At 56.9% G+C, this 21,246-nt stretch overlaps 3 protein-coding genes across 3 annotated transcripts; 2 read left to right on the plus strand and 1 right to left on the minus strand.

Moving 5' to 3' along the window:
- Window positions 1-314: 314 nt before the first annotated feature.
- TGME49_267585 (hypothetical protein) lies at window positions 315-2,121 on the plus strand. Its single transcript, XM_018781473.1, has 2 exons — window positions 315-825; window positions 1,301-2,121. Exons 1-2 carry the CDS (start codon window positions 778-780, stop codon window positions 1,793-1,795), a joined length of 543 nt encoding a protein of 180 aa, XP_018636228.1. The 5' UTR covers window positions 315-777; the 3' UTR covers window positions 1,796-2,121.
- A 1,230-nt stretch (window positions 2,122-3,351) lies between these two features.
- On the plus strand, window positions 3,352-7,082 carry TGME49_267580 (cyclin2 related protein; the record flags this gene model as incomplete). Its single annotated transcript, XM_002368785.1, has 3 exons — window positions 3,352-3,550; window positions 4,043-6,238; window positions 6,739-7,082. The coding sequence occupies 3 exons, from the start codon at window positions 3,352-3,354 to the stop codon at window positions 7,080-7,082; spliced, it is 2,739 nt and encodes a 912-aa protein (XP_002368826.1).
- Window positions 7,083-12,965: 5,883 nt separating this feature from the next.
- Window positions 12,966-21,147, minus strand: TGME49_267570 (hypothetical protein). The gene is made up of 8 exons (XM_018781472.1): window positions 20,603-21,147; window positions 17,834-20,295; window positions 16,963-17,173; window positions 16,171-16,548; window positions 15,356-15,612; window positions 14,895-15,163; window positions 13,895-14,136; window positions 12,966-13,314 (listed from the first exon to the last, which is right to left on the minus strand). The coding sequence occupies exons 1-8, from the start codon at window positions 20,879-20,881 to the stop codon at window positions 13,240-13,242; spliced, it is 4,173 nt and encodes a 1,390-aa protein (XP_018636229.1). The 5' UTR covers window positions 20,882-21,147; the 3' UTR covers window positions 12,966-13,239.
- Between the last annotated feature and the right edge of the window lie 99 nt (window positions 21,148-21,246).

Genomic DNA, 21,246 nt, shown 5'->3' on the forward strand with positions numbered 1-21,246 from the left:
CTGCAACCGACGAGCGAGCTATGTGTCTCTCCCTGAGTGAAGCACCAGGGGTTTCAGCAGAAGAACGCAAAAGCTGTCAGGTAGCGTTTGTCTTCGCTGTCGACGGGGGGCGGATGCCACGCGCCGGCGAATGGCAACGGACGAGAACAGAAGCCTTCTCCGACCAAGTGCGGGGGCGGAAACAGGCACGCGCCGGTTTTCAGGGTTTACCGGATGGAACACCCAACCGGTACCTTCCCATCCCACAGGTGAAAGTTTGGGGACGGTGTCTGCGCCCGCACCGGAGTCTCGGGTCGCCCACCCACGGTTCGTTGATCGCACAGAACTTCGATTTCTGTGTTTCTGAGTTCGTGTACAGGAGCGTAGTGTCGGCGTCTCGAATTCTACGCACTTCTCACTTGGTAGACACGTGTTCCGTGCAGTCTGTCCTCGGGTTGGAAAGAGTGATTCTGCGAGTTCCGCCACTGCCGTGTCCAGCTGCATAGAGTTATGCAAATATCTCCGAACCCAATCATGTGGAAGCCCACCGGCGTTTCAGCACAGTGTCTGGGGACCGGAACAAAGGAGTTGCAGCTGCAGCCGAGGCAGGCCTCATAAAGGCATTAAGGGTACGAGGCCGACCGGTCGCTGAACGGCAGAAATTCAGTTCGTTCCGTCCTCACGTGACAATCACCTCTGCGTGGCTCTGCCAATCTGAACGGGTACACTTCGCTGCCGGAAACACGACACTGACTTCTCCGTGGAGAACGCGGCGGCGCTACGAGTTCCGAACTCTCTATGTGGACTCTGGAAACTACCGCACGCGAGAGAAACTGCACTTGCCAGGTGAGACACGCGCTTCGCAGCGCACAGGCTGCACTTTCCCCTCCCGTCTCCAGTGGACTGGCCGGGGGGCTTTTGATTTGCAGAACCGACACACACACGAGAGGATCTAAACCACGAAGAAGAGTGTCCGCGAAAGAGGTGGGTCGAAAGGCTCGCAAATGCACAGCTGCGTATGCTTTTCCAACGACGCGCTTCAGTCGCGATGACGGGACACAGCTAGGCGTTTTAAGACGACGGTTGACGTCCGGGTGTTGCATTTTTCCACTGCCCTTGTCGGCCTTGTGAAGATGCTAACTCACAGACACCAGAGGCTAAGTTCGCGCGCGCGCGTTTGTGTACAAGGACGTCGGCCCGCGCGTTTTCTTCGCACGAACTCGTTCCAGTGGGCCTTTAGAAACTCCGGGTTGCCGGTCAACGCTCTGCTAGAACGCGGAGTAAATCTCTCACTGTGCGCGCCGTGTGTCGCTGTTTGCAGCTTGCGTGGCGCTCTATAGGCCGGCCCCGTCGCGATTTCTGGCGGAACCCAAACCCCCAGAGGAGAGCACATGTGCTCAAGGTGACAGGAGAGAACCGCATCGCCTGCGCCGGCGTTTCGGAAGCGTATTCTAGCAGGGAACGAGGTTGTTTTTTTGCGAAGATTCGGCGGTTGTTGCTGCCAGAAAATCGCGCGTTCTTTCGTGTCTCAATTCTGTTTGGTGTTCTTTTCCTGAATCGCGTTTACCCTTTCACGCTGTTCGTGGCTGCTTTTGATCCGCACTCTCGTCTCTCTCGCGTCGGCACCTGCCGCACCGTTCCGTTTTTTCACCGGAGTGTTTTGGCTGGGCTCTCGCGCTTCTGCATTTTTCATTTGCTTTTTTGGCTGCCTCTGTGCTGCGACTCGTTTTTTCGTCTCGTCCCGTCCGCTTTCTTCGACAAAACTCCCGCACTCTGCAGCACCGCCAGCGCACAGGCCACGCGGGAGAGGGCGTGACGCCCGCCTTCCCCCCAGTCTCCCGTCGTTCCGGGTCGCCTGAAAAGGATGTGAACGTGCGCTTTCCCGCGCGAATCTCTTCCCTTCCGCCTTCATCTTGAATGTGCGTCGGAAAACTCGGTATTTCGATCCGTTTGCCAGCTGTCTAAGTTGCGAAGAACGCCTGCGTTTCTGCCGTCTACGTCGCACGGAAACCCCAAAACGCGCGCGCCTGGCAAGAATCCCCTATCCGAGTTTGGACGTTTCCCTCGCGACACACACAGGAGCCGTCGCCTCTTTTCGGGCGCAAGCACGTTGTTTCTTTTCCGCTTCGTTTGCTTTCCCCGCGCTTTTTTTTTCTTCACGCGAGTCACGCGGATGTGAACCGCGCGGCCGCTACAAGAGCCGGTCACTCACTCTGCCGACCCAACGCAGGTCGGAACGGCGGGCTGGGAGATGTGTTGGCTTTTCCCCCGCGACTTTTCTTAATTTTGTGTTTTCTCTTCGACGCAGCTTTCGATTCGCTCCTGAAAGAATGGCACCGGCCGTTCTCGTCGCCCCGCATTCCGTCGACTCTCCCGCGTTTCTGCCGCTCTCCCCCAACTTGGCCGCCTCTCTGTCGTGGCTGCTCTCGGACTTCTTGCTTTTCTCTACGCCCCAGCGAGGCACGACCAGTTCCTCTGCGAGACCGAGAATCTGGAAAAGCTGTCTGCGTTCGCCTGCGCGTGCAGAAACTGTCTGGACTCGTCCGTGCGGAAAGACGCAGTGCGAAGTCACGCGTGGTTAGGCGTTCTGCGCCCACTCTTCTGCAGTTTTACCTCCTTCACGGACTTTCTGTCTCGTCATATCCACACTCTTCGGACTTCACCGCAGAGGCTTCGGGTTTCGCCTGTCGCGTCGAGGGCGCTCTCTCTCACGAAAAACAGTAGCCGGACAAGACCGCGAAAGAATCAGTGAGAGGACGGAATCTCGTCTCTCGATTCCAGACAGCTTGGGGTGCGGGCGTGAAACGCGGCGTTGTGGTGTGAAGCGTGCGTTAAAAGACGAACCACATACACACATCCGCTGGAGGGTCTTCCTTCGAGAGCCAATTGAGTCACTGCCCTCAGTTCCTGGAAAACAATCAACCTGTTTGACGGAAGGTGAGCAATCTGGAGACGGAACCCCTTGCCGCGAAGAACAGCGTGGCGCTCGAGCAGCTGTGAACTTGCTTCAAGCGCAGGCTTGCTGCGCCGTCGGCAAAGTTCGCTGTGTTTCAGGACTCAAACCCACGCGGCAAGGTTCCACTCTGCACGTTTTCTCTCCCCTGTGTCTGGCGACCGGTTTTTCTACGGAACTTACGAGCGGCACACCCACTTCCGCTTGCGCTGGAAACAGCCGCGCGCGAGCGGCTTCACAGAGAGTCTTGAGAGAAACGCATTCCGATTGAACGTTACGACAACAGACACCCAGGCCTTCCAACCGCCAGCAATTCACAGGCGGCTTCTGTCTCGGCGTTTCGTAGACAGTCCGCACTCCGGCTTCGTTGTAACTTCTCGCCGAGTTTCAGAGACGCAGCTGACATTTCCCAGAGAAAGATGGACGGCGAAGGACGACAGGAAGGCGCAGGAGCGCAGGCGGATGGAGGAAGCTCCTACGCGTCGGGGAGGGAACAGGGGTACACTTCAGTGTCCACTTACGACAGGCAAATGGGTGCGGAGGCGTGCTCGACGGATGATTCCTTCGTTCCTTCTCTGGCCACGGTTCTTCACCACCTTGTTTCGATCTCGCCGCCAGGTACGGACTGCTCTGCATTTTTTACATGTCTTTTCCAGTAACACAGAAAAGCTGGTAGCGGAGTTGCTGGGGAGACACAGCGCCCGCTTCCCTTCGAGCGTACACGCGCAGTAGGCCTGTCAGTCGCGCGCCATGGTTTTTAGAGCGCATGTGTGCATGCGTGATGTTGTCTTTGTGGACGCGCTTGTGCGCTGCTGGGACGTCGGGCTGGGGCTGCACTCCTGGAGTGCGGTGTTTGTCGTTCCGGCCTCGGGGAAATACGTTTCTTCGACCCCGGCAGAACTGTCGAGTCTCGTCTTCCAGTAGATTTCAGGGGGAACGTGAAGTTCGCACGTTCGGTCGGCATTTCGCCGCGGATTCACAGTCGGCGAAGATAAATTGTTCGCAGGTTCAGTCAAGAGTGCCGTTTCACTACGCTTGGCGTTTCTCGAGGGACTGTGAACGTCGCGTTGTCTCTGCTTCGGTGTTTGCGTGTTTTTTCCATCCCCGTAGGCTTGGGGGAGATCACGAGTTTCCACGCGATCAAGGAGCCACAGATTTCGATCCACGACTACCTCGATAGGATCGCCAAGTACTTTGGGTGCAGCAACGAATGCTTCGTCTTGTCTCTGGTGTACATTGATCGCATTATCAAGTTGCACCGAAACTTCAACGTTTCGATTCTGAACATTCACCGGCTGCTGATCACCTCGGTCATGTTGGCCGCGAAGTTCTTCGACGACGTGTATTACAGCAACAAGCACTACGCGCGTGTCGGCGGCGTCCGGACGCGCGAGATGAATCTTCTGGAGACGCAGTTTCTCACTCTGATCAACTACCACCTGTACGTGTCTCCGCAGGAGTACGACCAGTACCGACGAAACGTCCTCGCTGCGGTGCACTACGCTCGCCACTTGACGCCCAGCCCGCTCGCGTCGAATCGTCTCTCTTCCTCTCAGTCTTCCACGTCCACCGCCTCCTCCAGCGTTTCTCAAGCCGCAAACGCTCTTGGCAACAACGGGGCTTGTGCGCCCTCCCAGGCGCTCACGAACGCCGAACGGGACCCGACGTCCGCGCTCTCGGATTCAGGCGCGGGAGGTTCGGCCTCGGGTGCGTCTGCATCTGTGGGCGAGAACCGATCCGACTACTATGCGTATGGTGCAGAGACTGCGCGCGCGCCGCCTGCAAGTCGCGAGCGAAGTCTGCGCACGGAGTCGAGTGCGTCCTCCAGCGCGAGGTCGCGCGACGCGGGGTGTCTGGACTCCCGGTCCCAGCGCCGCTGGGCTTCCCAGGACGCGGAGAGCGAGCGCCGGAGTTCGACTGTGTGCGCAGCCGCGAGTTCAAGGGATGCAGAGCTTGCCAACGACGCGGTGAGTGCGAGACGGCAGTCGCGTGGTAGCAGCTCTGCCGTGGGCACCCAGGACGTGGAGCACGAGATGGAGGACGACGACGAGGACACAGAGTTCGCAGAAGAAGGCGTTGCGTACGGCGACGGGAACCAGGTGTGGGTTGACGACTTGAACGCGGAGGAAGAGCTGTACGGCGAAGCAGGATGTGTGCAGGACTTCGCGGGAGCCCGGCCCGACGACGAGTGGGAGTGCGTCAACGGCTTGATTGCGGCGGAGAAGAACGACGCGAACGAGACGCCGGTCGCGGAGTGCGGCCACCCGTCTGTGGGATCGTATGGAAACAGGTTCCACCCTTCGTCTCAGCCGTTTCGGGAGCGGGGAGAGGAGGGGGGAGACGTGGAGTCACACACAGGCAAGTACGGCTACTTCTGCGGCTCCGCACCATCGACGAAAGTGTCGTTTTCGACTGCGTCTCTCGAAACTCTTGCGAGTCCCTCGGCTGCGAACGGCCGAGGTGCAGGCGGCTGCGGAGTTGGGAAGTCAGGGTCTTCGACGCCGTCTGTCGTTCGCACCGCTGAAACTCGCAGCGCCTCTGCGGGCCACCCTGCGTGTCGAGAAGGGAGCGGCGAGGCCACACAGGCCTCCCCCGCGGTCTTCTTCTCCCCCGCCCAGGCGACGGGCTGCTGTCGCCAGGACCATGAAGCCGTGGAGCCCAACGCGGGACCGGCTCTCCAAGACAGGCTCCGAGTGGAGACGGCGGGACGCGACAGGGAAGAAGCCGCGACTCGCGAGGCTCGGCGCGTGACTGTCCAGACGCGGAGTTCGAGCGACCGGAGTCGCGACGGCGAAGAACGCGTCATGGAAGTGCTGGAGGTCTGCTCCTCGCGGTTGGTCGGGTCGACGCAACCTGCCTGCACGCAGGCGACTTCAGCTGCAAGTGCAGCGGCCGTCGTGGTCCCGGGGACAAGTGCACCGGCGGCGTCTAAGGACCGGATGCAGCACCCGGCTGATGCGAGCGGCAGCGCGCGACGCGAAGGCGGAGCCGCGACAACGGCGTCGAGGCAGGCTTGCCTGACGCCCTCCGGAGACGGCACTTCCTCGGCATCGACGGCCTCGGGCGCGAGCGGCGGAACTGCCCAGTCCAGCGTCTCTTCGTGTCTAACTCCTTCGCAGTCTGTCCACTCGTCCCCAGATGTCTCCATGGAGGAGGAGACAGCCGGGGGGCGTCTCAGCGCGACCGCGACACGAGCCACTCAGCCGGCGAGTCTGTCGACCGCGCCCCGCCTCGCCCGTTCGTTCGCCGCCGCCGCGCATCCGCCGCCGGCCCGACCCTGCGGCCAGAAGACAGCCACAGATGCAGGTAGGCAAAGTCAGAGAAAACTGGGAAAAGGATTTAGGATTCGAGAAAGGAATTGGGCGCAGATCGAGCGCCATCGAGGATCGACAGAGGGCGTCTCTGCGGTGGGTTGGCGGAGCTTCCAAGTTTTAAGGGGGTCGACTGTTGGACTCTACTAGGGACGGTTTTCCAGCGTGACAGGACATCTGCAGTGGAGATACTCTCAACACGTGAAGTCGTCGTGTCGCGTCCTGAGTCTTTAGAGGCACAGGTGAAACCCAGACATTTCAACCGAGCAGTCGATGTATACAAGATGAAGTGGTGAATCCCGACGAAGGTGTGGTTTCCGGCCCGTGGGTGTCTGTCACCTTCGACTAGCAGAGTGGCTATTTTATGGTAGATGTTTATCCGTGAATGACCAACTAAAAAGATGTGCAGCCGTTTCGCCTCTGCTCTGTATAGCTCTGTGAACCGTGTGTATGTGCATATGCGTTCTGTGGGAGTGTTTCGGTGTGCCTCCGCAGGAGCTTCACAAGGAGACGTGGAAGATGACGCAGCCGGAAAGGCGAAAAGGGCACCCGCAGAGGAGACTGGCGCGGACCAAGACAAAAGCGAGTTGGAGAGAGTGAAACCTCGCGACGGTGGACATGTCCACTGGATCGAGGCTTCCGACTTCGCGGGTGGCCGCGCCGAATTCCTCGCCTTGGGCGGCGGGGCCGCGCCTCATGGCATCGCGTCCTGTCGGAAAGGCAGCGAGCACGAGGCTCCAACGACGAGCTTCAACGTAGGACTTTCGTCGCTGTCTGCTGGTCTTGCTCCAGCAGGCGCGAGCAGAGGGCTATGCTTCTCCTTCGGTCCGTGCTCGTGAAAGAGAGAGGGGGAGGCGGAGACAGCCGGGGAAATGCTCTCTTACAGCATCCTACATCGGTGTTCATGGTTGTTGAAAAGCGGTGGAAGCCAGCGAAGCTGGAGACGCCGGGGCGCCGCTGAAAACGGGACGCAAAGCGGCCTCGCGAAAGCGAAGCGAGAGGACGAAGTCGAGGTGGGAGGAAAAAAAGGTGCGGTGTTGGGACGACGAGCGACTCACAGAACTCGTGTTCAAGACGGGAGTGAGTGCCGTCGACATTTTTCTCGTGTTTGTGTTTGGCCGTGTAAAGGACGCGAACAATCAGAAAGCTCGCAGCAGTTGTGGCGTTGCTCCGGCGGGAGTTGTGGGAGGGCAGCGAGAGGGCCGCGGCAACTGTCGGCTGTGGGATAGAAACCGATCACCCCAAGAGCAATGGATGAAAGAGTCTCTCTTTAGGAGCTTGCGCAAAAGCCGGAGAGAAGTCTGTTTATAGAAGTTCAAGGTGTTGACCTGACGGCGGTCTGGATGGACAGGGTGAGACGCGGAGCCAGCGACCCTCCGTGCACAACGGCAGGTGTAGGGATCCGTGACACTTTTCACTGTGTCGCGCAAGTCGAGATTTCGCCAGCTTCAGTTTCTTTGACGTTCATCATGCGTTCCGTTTGTTTGTGTAACTATGTCTCGTGTGTCGCATGCACTCAACGCACTCGTGTAGATGCATCTGTGCACGATCAACCACTGGGGAAAGGCTGGCTTGGGCCTTGTTCTGAGTTGCGGCCGCCTGCGGAACTGGACGGCAGAAAATCGAACGGGTGTCTGCGGACGGCGTTCGCGTCGTGTCTAGAGAGCCAAAGACGGCTAAGAGGGCGAAAGTGCGGATGGCCGGGGGGCGGAGGGGACGGATGGCTGTTCTCTGTGTTGTGAGACGACCAAGGGTGATTTTTTTGTGCATTTGTTTGCAAATGCATGCGGTCACCTGGCTACGCTTCTTCCCGCCGCGCTGGTCAGCCGCAGACTTGCCTCGACTGGACGACGCTCTGGCCTCGCGCACGTCGCCTCACACCCGCCTCCACGAGGGAGAGGGGGGAACCGATTTGTAGTTCCACGTTTGCACTTTGGACTTCTGTTGGTTCGTGTCCTTCTGTGTCGACGTTCTTGGCACTTTCTCTTGCGTTGATCGTTTTCCGGAGGAAGTCCAGCTGAAGCTCGTTTTTTGTCGCGGTCGGTGAGTCTGAGGAACTGTGCCCTCAGCTCACTGAACTTCCTTGTCTGCGGACTCTGGCCACGTTCTCGAGTGAGAACGTTCTCAATCTGTTCCATATCTTCGCAGCGCGGGTGCTGGGCATTCGTCGTGGTCTTTTTTTACCTCGTGTTCAGCTCGGCGAGGAAACACAAATGTGGAGACAGACGGGGACCGCGCGTCGATCGAAGGAGGTGGGACGGGCAAAGAGTCGACAGAGAGAAACTACGGGTCGAGAGAACTGAGCTTTGCGTTGTAGATGGGGGTCGCGGCAAGCGCAGCGTTTGTTGTTGGGCGCCAGGGAAACTGTTAGGTGTCAGCACGTGTGCTCGTCGCGGGGACCGTCCTGCGATCAGAAGCTGCGTCTGCGTCTCGTGTCTGTACACCCAATCCTGCGGTATACAGCAGCCCTCATTTGGTCTGAACTCGGCGTGTCAAACATTTCCCTCGTTCGGTGGGGTGACACGCACGCGGAGAACGTCGAAAATGTACCAATCGTAAACAGGGAAGACGTTCGCCCGCCGTGCGTCGACGTGAATCGGGGTTGGAGCACAAGTGAGGAAACGGAAAAAGCCGACAGCGATGAGGGGGACTGACGCAACGCTCCACGCGTGCGGTTGAGGCCCTCGCCTCCTCGGGGGGCGAATACGGCGCGAGCGCAAGATGCTAGGCATACATACGTTGCTGGACACACTAGGAGCTGCGGGAAAGAACTGACGGGAGGCCAATTGTCGTCTGGAGTGGCGGAAAACTGCGAGAGGTGGGAGAACTTCGTGCCGGGATGAGTGAAGACACACGGGACGTGCAGCTGTGGAGACTAAGGCAGTTCCGTTTTCGTTCTACGTTGTGTTTTGTGCGCCTTGTGAAAAACCTAGGGATGCGGATCCACTTGGTTGAGAGCGAGGCGACTGTTGAAGTGTATGTGGACATATGCGGAAGCGTGTTCCTGTCTGTCGTTAATCGCCGGGTTGCACGCGCACAGAGACGCGCTTGCGCCATGTGGCACACTTATGCATGCAGTGTCCCACTAAAAGAGAAAGCGGATGGGGGGCGGCACTCCTGATTAAGTGAAAAGCGGAACTGAACAGGTGTGGGCTTCTTTTTACGCAATCGAACTCTGCCTTCTGCAGCCACCCCGCGGTTGTGGACACGCGTTGCAGGGGCGCAGTCCGAAACACACATACTCGTTTTACCAATCCGTGGGTGTCTGCCAGGAGAGGTGAAAGCGAAGTGGTAGCGTGCAGAGACAGACGCACGCGAGAACGCATTTGAGTGCTTTCTGTGTGTGCAGAAAAGATGTGCATGCAGTGTTGGGTAGCGTCGTGTGTGTACTAGTCAAATATATACACGGTTGAACCCGTTTTGCTGACGCGAGTAAATACGCCCGTAGACAAGCCGAGTTTTCTGGGACTGTCGGCGCTGCGGGGCAGCCGACGCGCGCGGGACAGACGACAGGGAGTGAAGAAGAAAGCGAGATCGCTCCATGTAGCGTCATTTGGCAACTGCAGATATCAAAAGGCCCTCCTGCAGGCTGGTGTATAGGGTGATTGGATCCCGCGCGCGCGTGCAGTGTTTAGTCAGCACACGGGAACGTGCAACTTGTAGGGGTGTGTAGGGGGCAATACCAATCTGTTGTCACGGTTGTTGTGAATGGTTTTTGGAGGGCGGATCCAGAACCGAACTCGTGGAAACGGTTCCGCACCTCCACCTGTGGTAGTTGACTATCCCTCTCAGTTAGTTTGCCCGAAGAAGGCAGCTAGGTCGCATGCTTTGTGGAAGCGGAACCGAAGAACTGTTAGTGAAGGTATCTGCGGTTCGTGTTACTTCTCCGAAATCGGCCAGTAAAACCTATGCATGCATATGACTGTGTTGAGCCCAGCTCTCTTCAGGAGTGGATGTTGTCAAAAAGGGTTTGAGCCGTGCTCGTTTCGTCATGCGCATTTCTGTGAAGAATCCTTTTCCGCCGTAAAAGGAAGGAGTGGGAAGGGGAAAGAAAAGCAGAGGTCAAACTGTGAGTTGTGATCATCCGCTTTTATGTGTGTGCATGTCAATGATGGCGTCCGTCGCCTGCGTCTCACAACGCCTGCTCTTTCCCGGGGCCGTACGCCACTTTCCAAGAGAAGGGAAGTAGCGGCAGGCGTGCCTCGGCACCGTCGTCTTCTTCACAGTGAGTGGAAAAGCGAGGGCTGAACCGTCGCACGCACAAACAGGCACGGATGGCAAAACAGAAGATGTGTTAGAACCCGAGCCGCTCTGTTCATTTGCCGTGCCCCGCAAGCAGCAGCACTCCGCAGCGACCTAGCTAGAAGGAAAGGAAAAAGTTAACAGTAGAGCGACGCACAAAGACAGGATTTTGCAGATGCACAAAGTCTCAAGGCTCTCACGTGGGAGTGAGACCCGTCCAAGTGACAGCGCACCGTGAAAGGGTCAAAAACGGAAGGGACGTGCGATGATGGGTTTTCCGCCTGTTCGCCGTAACCGTTAGGCAATCGTGTGCCTTACAGCCCTTTGCATTTTCCCGTTGATGAGATGTTCCGGATGAAGAAAATTTTCACCGACCTGTCGGGTTCATTTTTATCGACTGCATGGCACGCATGCGTTTAGAAACAGAAACGGGGGAACGAAGTGTGTGAGCCACATGATGGTAGAAGGCGTTTTAGGCTGCAGCGGGTGCGTTAGAGATCTGCAACGTTCCGAGGCTGCCAAATACTCAACTGACAGGAGCCAGCGACAGCGTCATTCCCCCGTGGACAAACAGCCGTCAGGAGAAACAAATGCCCACCTGCCCCTTCACTCATTTTCGGGTCAATTGTTTCAAGGCGTGGACCCCTGGAGCGAGGAGAGCACGAGTTTCGACACAACATTCGTGCTCGCATGAGTCTTGTCCCTACCGTCGAGAAGGTAGAAGCAGTGCGTGGAGCTGTGCGTCTTCGTGCACGGGGGTCCTTCGCAGTGGGCGAGCGGATGGAAATTCGCTACGCCGGGGGAGAGTCTGGCGCACAGAGTGTCAAAGATCCGTTTTTGTGCGCACCTGCCCGCTCATAGGTACACGTAAACATGTGACCAACAGGAGAGGAACGTATGACTGTGAATACTGCGACACAGGAGCTACGGATGATGCCTGTAGCGGGCTCCGATAATGCTGCTGGCATGATGCACGTGCGTGAGGAAGGGTCCCGTTGGAGGGTTCCGCGTATGTATTGTTTTGGGATTTGAAACATGTGCCGGGATTCTCCGTCGCTGCAAGTTCGCCCCTTCTCTGGTAGGTAGGTACCTGAAAGCATCATTCAGACATAGGGTTCAAGGCCCCGCAGGCGCGCTGCAACCTTCGGTGTCTCATGCATGTGGTGGATAGAAAGACACAAAATATCGCGGGTGAGGGATGTGACAGTTCAGGAGAACCTCGAAGCCAAGGTCGACATATACAGACCCAGCGCGTTCGTGTCACGGTTTAGTTCTCTCTTGGCATTGTTCCCGCGTTTTCTGACGTCTCTCAAAAGTTTAGCACCACGCGCAGAAATGGCTGGTGGGAGCCCTCCCTCCCCCCAAACACATCCAGAATATGAGCATCACTACCATGTTTTGAGAGAAGTGGTGGTGCTCAAGGAAGGGATGAATTCCGTCAATCACCCGCTTTTCTCTTGGCAACATCTTTGTTAGAGGGAAAGACGGGTTAAAGCGAGACATACACTGATAGTAGATGGTCGGATGAGCGCGCTCATGCGGGCCGCCGCTCTCGCACTTGCATGGACTACTGCCGGGTGAGGAATCAGTGGGAAGAGCGAGTTTGTGCTTGTAAAGAAACCGCGTGTTACATGTAACATGAATACCAGTGTGGGTCGTGGCTGCCGATTTTGAGAGGGAGGACACGGGGGTGCGCTCAAAACTAAAGAAGAAGCCACTCGACATCCCCGTGTCGTCTTTCGGTGTTTCCACAGTGTAGGTTCTGTCGCGCTCTGTAGGCAACGAGAATGGTACAGAGCTCTCCTGGTGTGATCCCCAAATTTGTTCCACTCAAACTTGGTCAGACATTCCACACTTCATCACATTGACAAGTATATCGTGTCGAGCCACCTCACAGGCTTCGTGACACGCTGCTACGTACCCACGCAGCATGCGACGCGGAATTAAGGCTGCATGTGGGTGCTACATCGACTGGATCGTATCTTCTGCTGCAGTCGTCAAGCAGGACATATTTCATACAACTGTAGGTGCGTGCATTTCAAAACGAACCCAGAACAACTGCAGTGGAATTGATTAGTCAGCACGGAAACAACTGCCGTATTGTAACAGCATTGAGACAAGGGGGGGGGGGCGGAAACGATTCTGCCTCCACAGCGGCTAGTCAGAGAAAGATGATAAAGAAAATACAATACCTGAAAAGAGCGACGGAATATGAATACATGGGGACCTTAGGATACTCAAAGAATCATTCCAAGTTTCCACGGCAGACTCGAATAGCCAGTTGGGTCACTCATCGAGACCTCATTTTCCATTCCGCGGTCACGAACGATTTGGAGAAAAGAGTCCTTCCTGTTTTTCCCGCGCGTTTGTCAATGGTCTCACCCGCTCAAACGTGGCGCCATTGCACTGTTCGACAACGGGGAAAAGCTCACTGCCAGGCTCAGCACAATTGAACGCGAGATTGTGTTCTTTAGTGAACGCGTCGACAGTGCACTCGCGACTAGGCGTGAAGTTGGCACTCTTCCAGAAGGCCAGCACCTCTTTCCCATCCAACCCAGCCAGTACCTGCACCTTGCCAACCGCAGCATTTCCTGTACAGCCATAAAAGCCTGCACAACCCACCAAAATACGTTAACTATCCACATGTCTCTAAGCAGCAGCACCTTGTGCAGCCGCCACACCCAGGACGGAGTCGGCAGTGTTCGGAACTGGTAAGCAGATTCCGGAGAGATGCCACGTGCAAATTCTAGGGGTTTATGGAGAGGAACTTGTTTGTCGACACGAAGTCGGCGATCCATCGCGTCCGTTCCGCGGGGTCAGAATGCAGTCCTGACAAGACCAAACCACACACATCCAGACATCGCACACAGCTCTCTATGCGCCGCAGAGAAGCGCGTCACGAGACTGGACACGACCAGCCGCTACGGGGCCGGCTTTTGACCTGGGAAGAAACTGACAGGGCAGCGCACAAGTCGCGTGTCTTGACCTAAATTGAACCGCGACTCGCAAACGCTTGCCGCCGAGTGATCAGCATGTGGCTGACAACAGTAGACGCATTGCACCGCGTTTCTGTTGCCCGAGTCCCGCTCGAGGCCAGAGTGCAGTTGACCGTGAAGTCGGTCCATCCGACACAGTTATGGAAGGGAAACCGAAACATTCACCGGCTGTTTCCCGCATCACCATTTCCGCTTGCTCACACGCTGGTGTCTGGACGCTTGTCACTCAAAACTGAAGGCTGTCTTCGAGACGCACACGCAACGGCGGCTGCTGTGAACTGTTCCAGTTCAGTCTACGGTGCAAGGGAATCAGGCGTCCAAGTGCCTCTTTTTTCAGTCGGTTCGGCATTGACATAGACACGCTGGCGCATCGGTCAGCAACGGATCCCTGCTTCACCCTCTCTGATCCTTACCACTGTGTAGGGACCCACAACAGCTTCAACTACCTCGAAACGGAACTCGAATCGCCTGTCGCCTTCCGGGACGGCGGACCTCTCGACCTCGAGTTGGTGCGACCTGTCAGGTACTGGGGTGGCCTCCAAAGGCTCTGGATTTGTTCCGTCGCGAGGGAAAGTCGCAGAAGCTCCGTTGGATGCGTCCGGTGTCTCCGGGCGCAGCGTGCTCACGAGAACGCGCAGCACATCTTCCTGCAGAGCTGCAAGCGAACAGGACGACAGAGACCCCCACCGCGTCGCGCGCCACAGTTACGAATGTCCTTGAACAACCGAGCAGGAACAAAAAAAACGAGAATTCACTGACGCTCGCGCGACGAAGAAACGCTGAGTGGCAGCCCCGAGTTTCTGTTTACTTCCAGAAAAGCAGTCACCTCTAGGGGCGTCTTTCCCGTTGCGGTTTGGAAACAAGCAAGGACAGTCCGACCCAAACCTTTAACAACAACATGTTGGCAAAGCCACACCTTGATCTCGCAGGGCGCTATGACCATCGCTGTGGTCCATCTGCGCTGCTGACAACACAAACTGAAACCATACTCCTCTAGCGGCGCCCGTCTAGCCACTGAGTTTAAAAAAATTAAACACGAATGAGTTCGCAGTAAGCCCTAGGTAAAGGCGGGGGTACCTATAACAGCACTTTGCAGCTGTAGATCCACATATCGATACATCTACATAGATAATCAGACAAGTTGTTCTACAGATGTGTCGGTATGCGCCTGTGAACGCATATGGAAGTACATGCATATACACACATCTGTGTGTGTGTGTACATATGCCTCTACACGTACAGATATATATATATATATATATATATATGCATATAACGCTACAGTACCACCGCGATTCAACTGCAAGTGCTCTAGTGACGGGAGTTCAGCACGCCACCCGTTTCAACCTTGCCTTTGCATTGTTCGAGTCTTTTTTGCTTCCAGTCAGTTCTTCGAAAGAACTTCCTGCGCACCTGAGATCCGTGTGCCTGCGGTGTGTTGCCGCTGTGGGCGGGAGGCCGCATGGACGAGACAGCGTGCAGTTCTCAGACTCTGCAGCGGGAGGAATGCGAGCAAGCCGGGGGTTTGGGGCACTCCCAGATCTGTCGAGTCGGCAGACTGGCCGCCTCGTTCGGTTCGCGCGGCCTCAGAAGGCGCCTCGCTGGACCCGAGAGAGGCCCGAGGCGCGAAGGGGAAAGAATAGCAGGCGAGATTGGCTGCCAGGAGGCCAGTCAGCAGCTGTCTGCACAAGAAACAGGAGAAAGCGAGGAGACAGTTGATGTGAGCTTCCCGCGTATAACGCGTGAATGGGAGGGCTTCATCGTTTTCCGCTTATTCGGACGACCAGCTCTTGAGGAGCTCTACTTCTTCCGTAGCGAGCTTCTTGCGCGACAGTTCTTTCAGCTACACGAACCCAAGGCTCATCTCGTCGCACCTGCATCCCCATTCGTCTCGGCTGCTGTTTGGTCTCGAAGCGCGTCCATTTCCTCTCTCCCTTTCCGCTGAGAACCGCCGCAGAGCTTCGGCGAGGCAATGAAAGGCGAGTGGGAGACCCGCGAAGCGGAGCGCGACGCCGGGCTCCTGTCGACAACTCCGCTCCGGCAGACGACTGGTCGACGCCGGGAGCACAAAGGCTGGCGAACAGAGCAGCGCAGGCGAGAGATACTGAAGCTGACGAAACGAGAAAGCTCGCTGCAGAGACAGAGAGAGGGAAAGAGAGGCAACGCAGGAAGGGTACCGCGAGGCAACAGAGGAAGTGGAAGGAAGAAATAAACGCGCAGACAAGCCGGCAGGAGACACGCCATGCAGCACCGTGCCGATCTTTGCAGCACACCCTTGTGTTTCACTGATTGAATTGGTGCGTTCCCATTTGAGGTCACCTGCACCCCTCGAGACAGACGTGCTCCTGCATGCGTACACAAAGTCAGTAATATTGGTCTTTCACCGAGTGCGCATATCCTGTTCACAATCTCTGTGTGGTGGATGGACCTTGCCAGATTTCCCTCACTTTGCACCTTCTCCTATCGTCTTTCACCCGCGGGGCGAGAGTTCCTTGGTGGATTCGTCGGTCGAGAAAGAAGCACGCAAGGCAAAAGTCCCATTAAAACGCTGTCCAGTGTCTCTCAAAAGTCCCATTAAAACGCTGTCCAGTGTCTCTCAAAAGTCCCATTAAAACGCTGTCCAGTGTCTCTCATGCCCCGCCCTGCTTAGCCCTTCTCTACAACAAATAGTGTGTCGGTTTTGTCGTACGATGTTGGCGGCGAGCAGCTGCGTCATCTGGTCCACTTCAGCCTCAGTGAGGTGCTCTTCGCTATCTCTCTCCTCGTGTTCGTCCGCCACCTTTGCGTTGCCTCTCGGCCCCTCTCTCGCCTCGGAGTCTCCACCTTCTGCGTTCCTTCTTTCGTCTTCGGAGGCACCAAAATTACGCGAGACCTGGACACCCCTCCCGCCGGCCTGATACGTCTCCAGCAGTCCAAGTTTCAATGCGGCATGCGCGATGCGACTAAGAGAAATGACGTCCTCTACTCCCAGCTGTCGAGACACCGCAGCACAGGGAGCAATCGACGGCGGCCTTCGCGTGGCGCTGTTGCCCAACTCCTCGTTTCGCGTTCGCCTCGGGAGTCTCTGCTGCATTCGAAGAAAACACCCGACAATCAATCGACTTATATCCTACATAATCGCTCCTTGTCTATCTCCCCAGATATATATATATATATATACACATAAATATACATGTATATATATGTATATATATATATATATATATATACAGACACAAACACAGTTAGTCGCTCGAGATGCACTCTTACCCTGTGTGGACTCTCAGTTTTCAAGTTGGCCTTTTATTTTCCCTATCACTTTCTGTTTTACTTGTCACCCTCTATCAGCGTCTGTTCTTGCGCGTCTCCTGAGGGCATTCCTCTCTCCTCTCCTTTCACTCAGTCTCTCTCTTTTGCTTTCCTCTGCGTCTTTCGTTCACTGCTCGCTTGTATTCCTCTTTCCTTCTCTTCTCTTTCCGCCTTGTCGGCCGTTCCAGCTTACCTCACGCAGCGTCGCTGCTTCCCCGTCTGCGTCGTGGTCTCCGCTCTCCTTCCGCCGACTTGTTTTTCTCCACAGACTCGCCAGGGCGGCGCGAAAGAGAGAGAGAGACGCACGCCGCACCTCGCCTTTGCCGCCAGCTTGGGCGTCTGCGAGGGCCGTGAGGGCGTCGGCGCTCGCGGGTGGAGAGAGTTGCTGCGATCCGCGGACTCTCCTGAGAGAGGCGCCACGAAAGCAAAAGCAGAGAAGACAGGCAGGCGGCCCAGGCGATAGCAGAGAGGAAAGAAGCATCGAAAGGCGCACTCGAAGCCTAGCGCCAGGCACCCCAGGCACGCAGCAGCCAGCGGCTACCACCGGAAGCTAGACTCGCTGTCACACAGTCAACAGCGGGGATTCCGCGTTTCTACGAACAAACCTTTTCGGCCATCAGAGGCGGGGGTGACCACCTCAAAAGTCACGAATTCGGAACCGAGAAAGACAAAGAGGAAGAAGAGAAACTGAACAGGACAGTCCATATTTTCAAACCGAAGGAAAGAGGGAACCGAAAGGGCGCATGCAATGAGGGCGGCTCTGAAGCAAAGAGACACCCACTGGGGGTTCCTCACCTATGCAGCCAGTCGAGTAAACCACACGCATGCGCATGCGCAGGTGGCCAGTGATTTGCTTTTGTAGAGCTGTGTGGAGTTGTGTACAATGCTATGTTTATCCGCAAAAAACACACTTGCCCGTCTTTCTGAGAGGACGCAATGTGACGGATGCAGATGCAGATCGAGAGCTAGACAGCACCACAAGACAGGAAGGCAGTGGAAGAAAGAGAACCTCCGTGTGGCGCGTTCGAATGTCTAGGCCGCCCGGCCACAAAGGCACCTCGTACCTGGGAGGCCCGCCAGAGGCCGCCTGAAGCTGCTCGAAGGCGAGACGGCGCGCGAGCACGGGCAGAAGAGAAGCGACTGCACGCGCCAGGCGCGGTGTTTCCCCGTCACCTTCCGACGTCGAGAGAGGCAATGGAGCACCTCCTGTCGACTGCGGATGCGCCGGGAGGTCGCGAGGCGAAGCAGGCGCCTGGAAACGCAGAGGAAACGGCTGGAGCGAATGCGAAGGAGGAGCTGGAAGTGCAGAATCCTGGAGAAAGAGAGGCGCAGAGAGAGGACAAGCCGCGTTCAGCTGCGGCATGCACTTGGCGACGGAGAGCATGAAGGAAGGAATAACATCGCCGGGAAGGTCGCGCAAAAGGCCCGACGGCTGCTCCACGAGACGCCGAAGTAGCGCGAGGGAAACGGATGGATGCGCAGAGAGCGGAGGCAGCGAGGAAACAGACCACCCCTTCATTTCTGCGAGGAAAGGCGCCGTCTCCAGAGTCCTGTAGGCCGCCGCTGCGTCGAACGGAGTCCGACTCAGCTGCAGGTACAGCCCTAGAGCGGTCGCTGGCGAGAGGCTCTTCACGTGCGGGAGAAGCTGAGAGGAGAGGAGACAGACAGCTGCATTCAGATGCGGCAGCGCGCGGAAACCAGACCGAGCAGACGGCTGGGATCGAGAACGCCTTTCCTTTCGAGGCGAGCACCACTCTGAGAAGTCTAGAGGGACCGCCACAAATGTCTTTCGCCTCGCCAGATGAGGATTACCGACCTTCTCCATCGTCGCGCCACCGCCCGCCGACACCCACCGCGAAGCAGAAGCAGAATGAGGAGACGAAGAAGGAGAAGAAGAAGGAAGAGAAGAAGAAGAAGAAGGAGAAGAAGAAGGAGGAGGAGAAGATAACGAAGGAGAAGAGGCCGGAGAATGAGGAGACGAGGGTGACGACGGAGCAGCGGGAAAGGGAGAAGGAATGGGGACAAGGAGAGAAGAGAAAGGAATGGAGGCGTCGTGACTGCCAGGGAGCCGCTCAGAGGACGTTTGGATGCGAGGCGACGAAGAAACGAGAGAGAGGAAAGGCGAGGAAGACGACGGAGAGGGAGAGAAGGGAGACGGGTGAGTCCGAGGCGAGACGGCGCCAGAGTGTGGCGAAGCATGCAGCCAGGTGCTTCCTCTCCCTTTTTCTTCGCGTTTCAGGCATCGCAATGCAGAAGCGAAGGCCATGAGCACTGAGACTGCCTCGTGGTGCGTGAATGAATAAGGAACGGAGCTCGGTCCTTCCGCTTCGTCCACCTCTGAGTCTCTCGCTCTCTCTACTCCGCATTCGTTCATGTCTGTCTCCGCGTCTCGACCATCGCCTCTCGCACCTCCTCTGCCTTCTCGGTCGACTCTCACAGGCGAGACCCTGACGAGACCTGCATGTGTTGAAGGCACCGCAGCGGCAGGTCCTTTCTCCCTGCCTTCTTGTACTTCTGTCGCCTTCCTCTTTCGTTCTTCATCCGAGCAATCCGGTTCCGGTCTCGCGGGAGAAGAGGCAGAAACCGCCGCGAAAGAAGACGAGAACGCAGGCGCAGAGACAGACGAAGAAGATGACAGAAGCAGGGAGGGCAGAGCAGCTTTTGCTATGCGCTCGAAGAAGAAAAGGAAGAAAAAATGAGCCTGGTAGAGCTGCTGAAGTCGTTCATTGCCGGAGGCATGACACTGTGTAGCTTTCCATTTGCCCGCCTCTTCGCCTGTCTGCGCTTCACCTGGCCTCTCCGACCTCCCTGTGTGTTCCCCATCTTCTTCGTCTCCTTCGCTTCTTGAGCGCTCTCCTCTCTCGACTTCCTGCCGCTCCAGCAGGGTCTCAAGCTCAGTCATTGTTTGTCTCTGTCGCGACGCGAGCGCCTGAACAATCCTGAGGAGGCTGCGCGTGTCTTTCCTACGTTTTTGGCCGTTCTGCGTCTCCCTCGCGTCTCCGTCTGAGTTTACGGGGAGGCAAGAAAACTCTGTGCATGACGCATGTCGCTCTCGTCTGCTCCCAAGCCGCAAACCCCAGTCCCCTCCCTTCGGATCCTTCTGCTCGTTCTCTTGTGCCTGCATTTCTTTAGTCGATTCGCCATTCCTTTCGAATCTGTCTTCCTCTTTTTCCTCCGTTCGTTCTTCTCCTTTTGCTTCTTCCTTCCTTTCTCCCTTGTGTCTTTCTTCTGCTTGCAGTTCTTGCTCGAGTCTCTCCAACAGCCGGAAGTAGAACCGGTGCACCATCCAGACGGGGGTCAGACCTGAGCTGAACTCGGAGCCTGCCGACGGCCACCCAGTCGCAGAGAGAGAAGAGGACGCGACAGAAAAAGGCGAGGAGCGAGAGACAGAAGAGGAAGAAGAGGAAGAAGAGGAAGAAAGGTAGGAAGAGGAGTGGGGGGAGGGTGAGCGAAGTAGCGGGAGAGGCTGGAAGAGCGTGAGATTTACTTTGTTGAGTGAGTCGAGGATGTCGGCAAGCAAGCAGAGCTGCAGACACGAGGACACAGAGCCAGCTGTCGATGCACCCCACAGGCCCCCACCTGGTCCGCCTAGTAGGTGCAACTGTCGGTGCGTGGATGTCTTGAACAGTGCGACTGCATGCACGCGAGCGCGTCTGGCGCCGCGAATGTTTGCCCTTGAACACGAATCAGATTGACATGGAATGTACAGACGCTCGCCTTCGCTGCAGAGGCGACCTTCCTGCATCCAAGTGACCATCACTTCCTGGAGACTGCGAGCGTCCGAAGCATGCTCTCTCGCTCGCGTCGATCTTACTCGCTCGCGTCGATCTTACTCTGGTTTTGAGAATCAAGTCCCCTTTCAGGATCTTCCCCACACATCGGTGCCAGAAGGTGTGGCGCCTTAGTGCCTCTCCGTCAGTCGCGCATCGCTGCTCCTTCCTCACTGCTCTCTCCTTCCCCGCGACCTCTCTCTCGAGCTCCCGACATCCCTCCAGGTGTCTCTCTCTGAGTCGTCCTTGCGCGCGCCGAAGACTGGAGACGTAGCAGGCTGCCACCGCCTGCATGCAGGCAGCGATCTGCACGTCGGAGAGTTTGTGAACGTCTGTGGCCATCAGGGCGAGGAGGGAATGAACGGACGACTGTCGGGAGTTCTCTCGAAACGCCGAGAGAACTTCCTGCGACTCGCGGTGCTGAAGGCCGCCACAGGGTCGCCTGTCGCGCGCGCGCCTGCGCGCTGAGTCACCCGCGCCACACGACGGCAAAGAAGAGGAAGAACAAGAGGAAGAAGGAGAGGAAACTGGAAGGGATCGAGACGAGAGATAACGGGAGAAAGGAGAGTGCGAGAAGAAAACAGCACACGGTAACAAAGAGGAAAGAGATGAAGAACACGGGGCATCTGGAGGAGAGCAGAAAGGAGGAGAGCAGAAAGGAGGAGAGCAGGAAGGATGAGAGCAGAAAGGAGGAGAGCAGGAAGGTG

The sequence above is a fragment of the Toxoplasma gondii genome, chromosome IX (assembly GCF_000006565.2).
Source record: "Toxoplasma gondii ME49 chromosome IX, whole genome shotgun sequence".
NCBI lineage: Eukaryota > Apicomplexa > Conoidasida > Eucoccidiorida > Sarcocystidae > Toxoplasma > Toxoplasma gondii.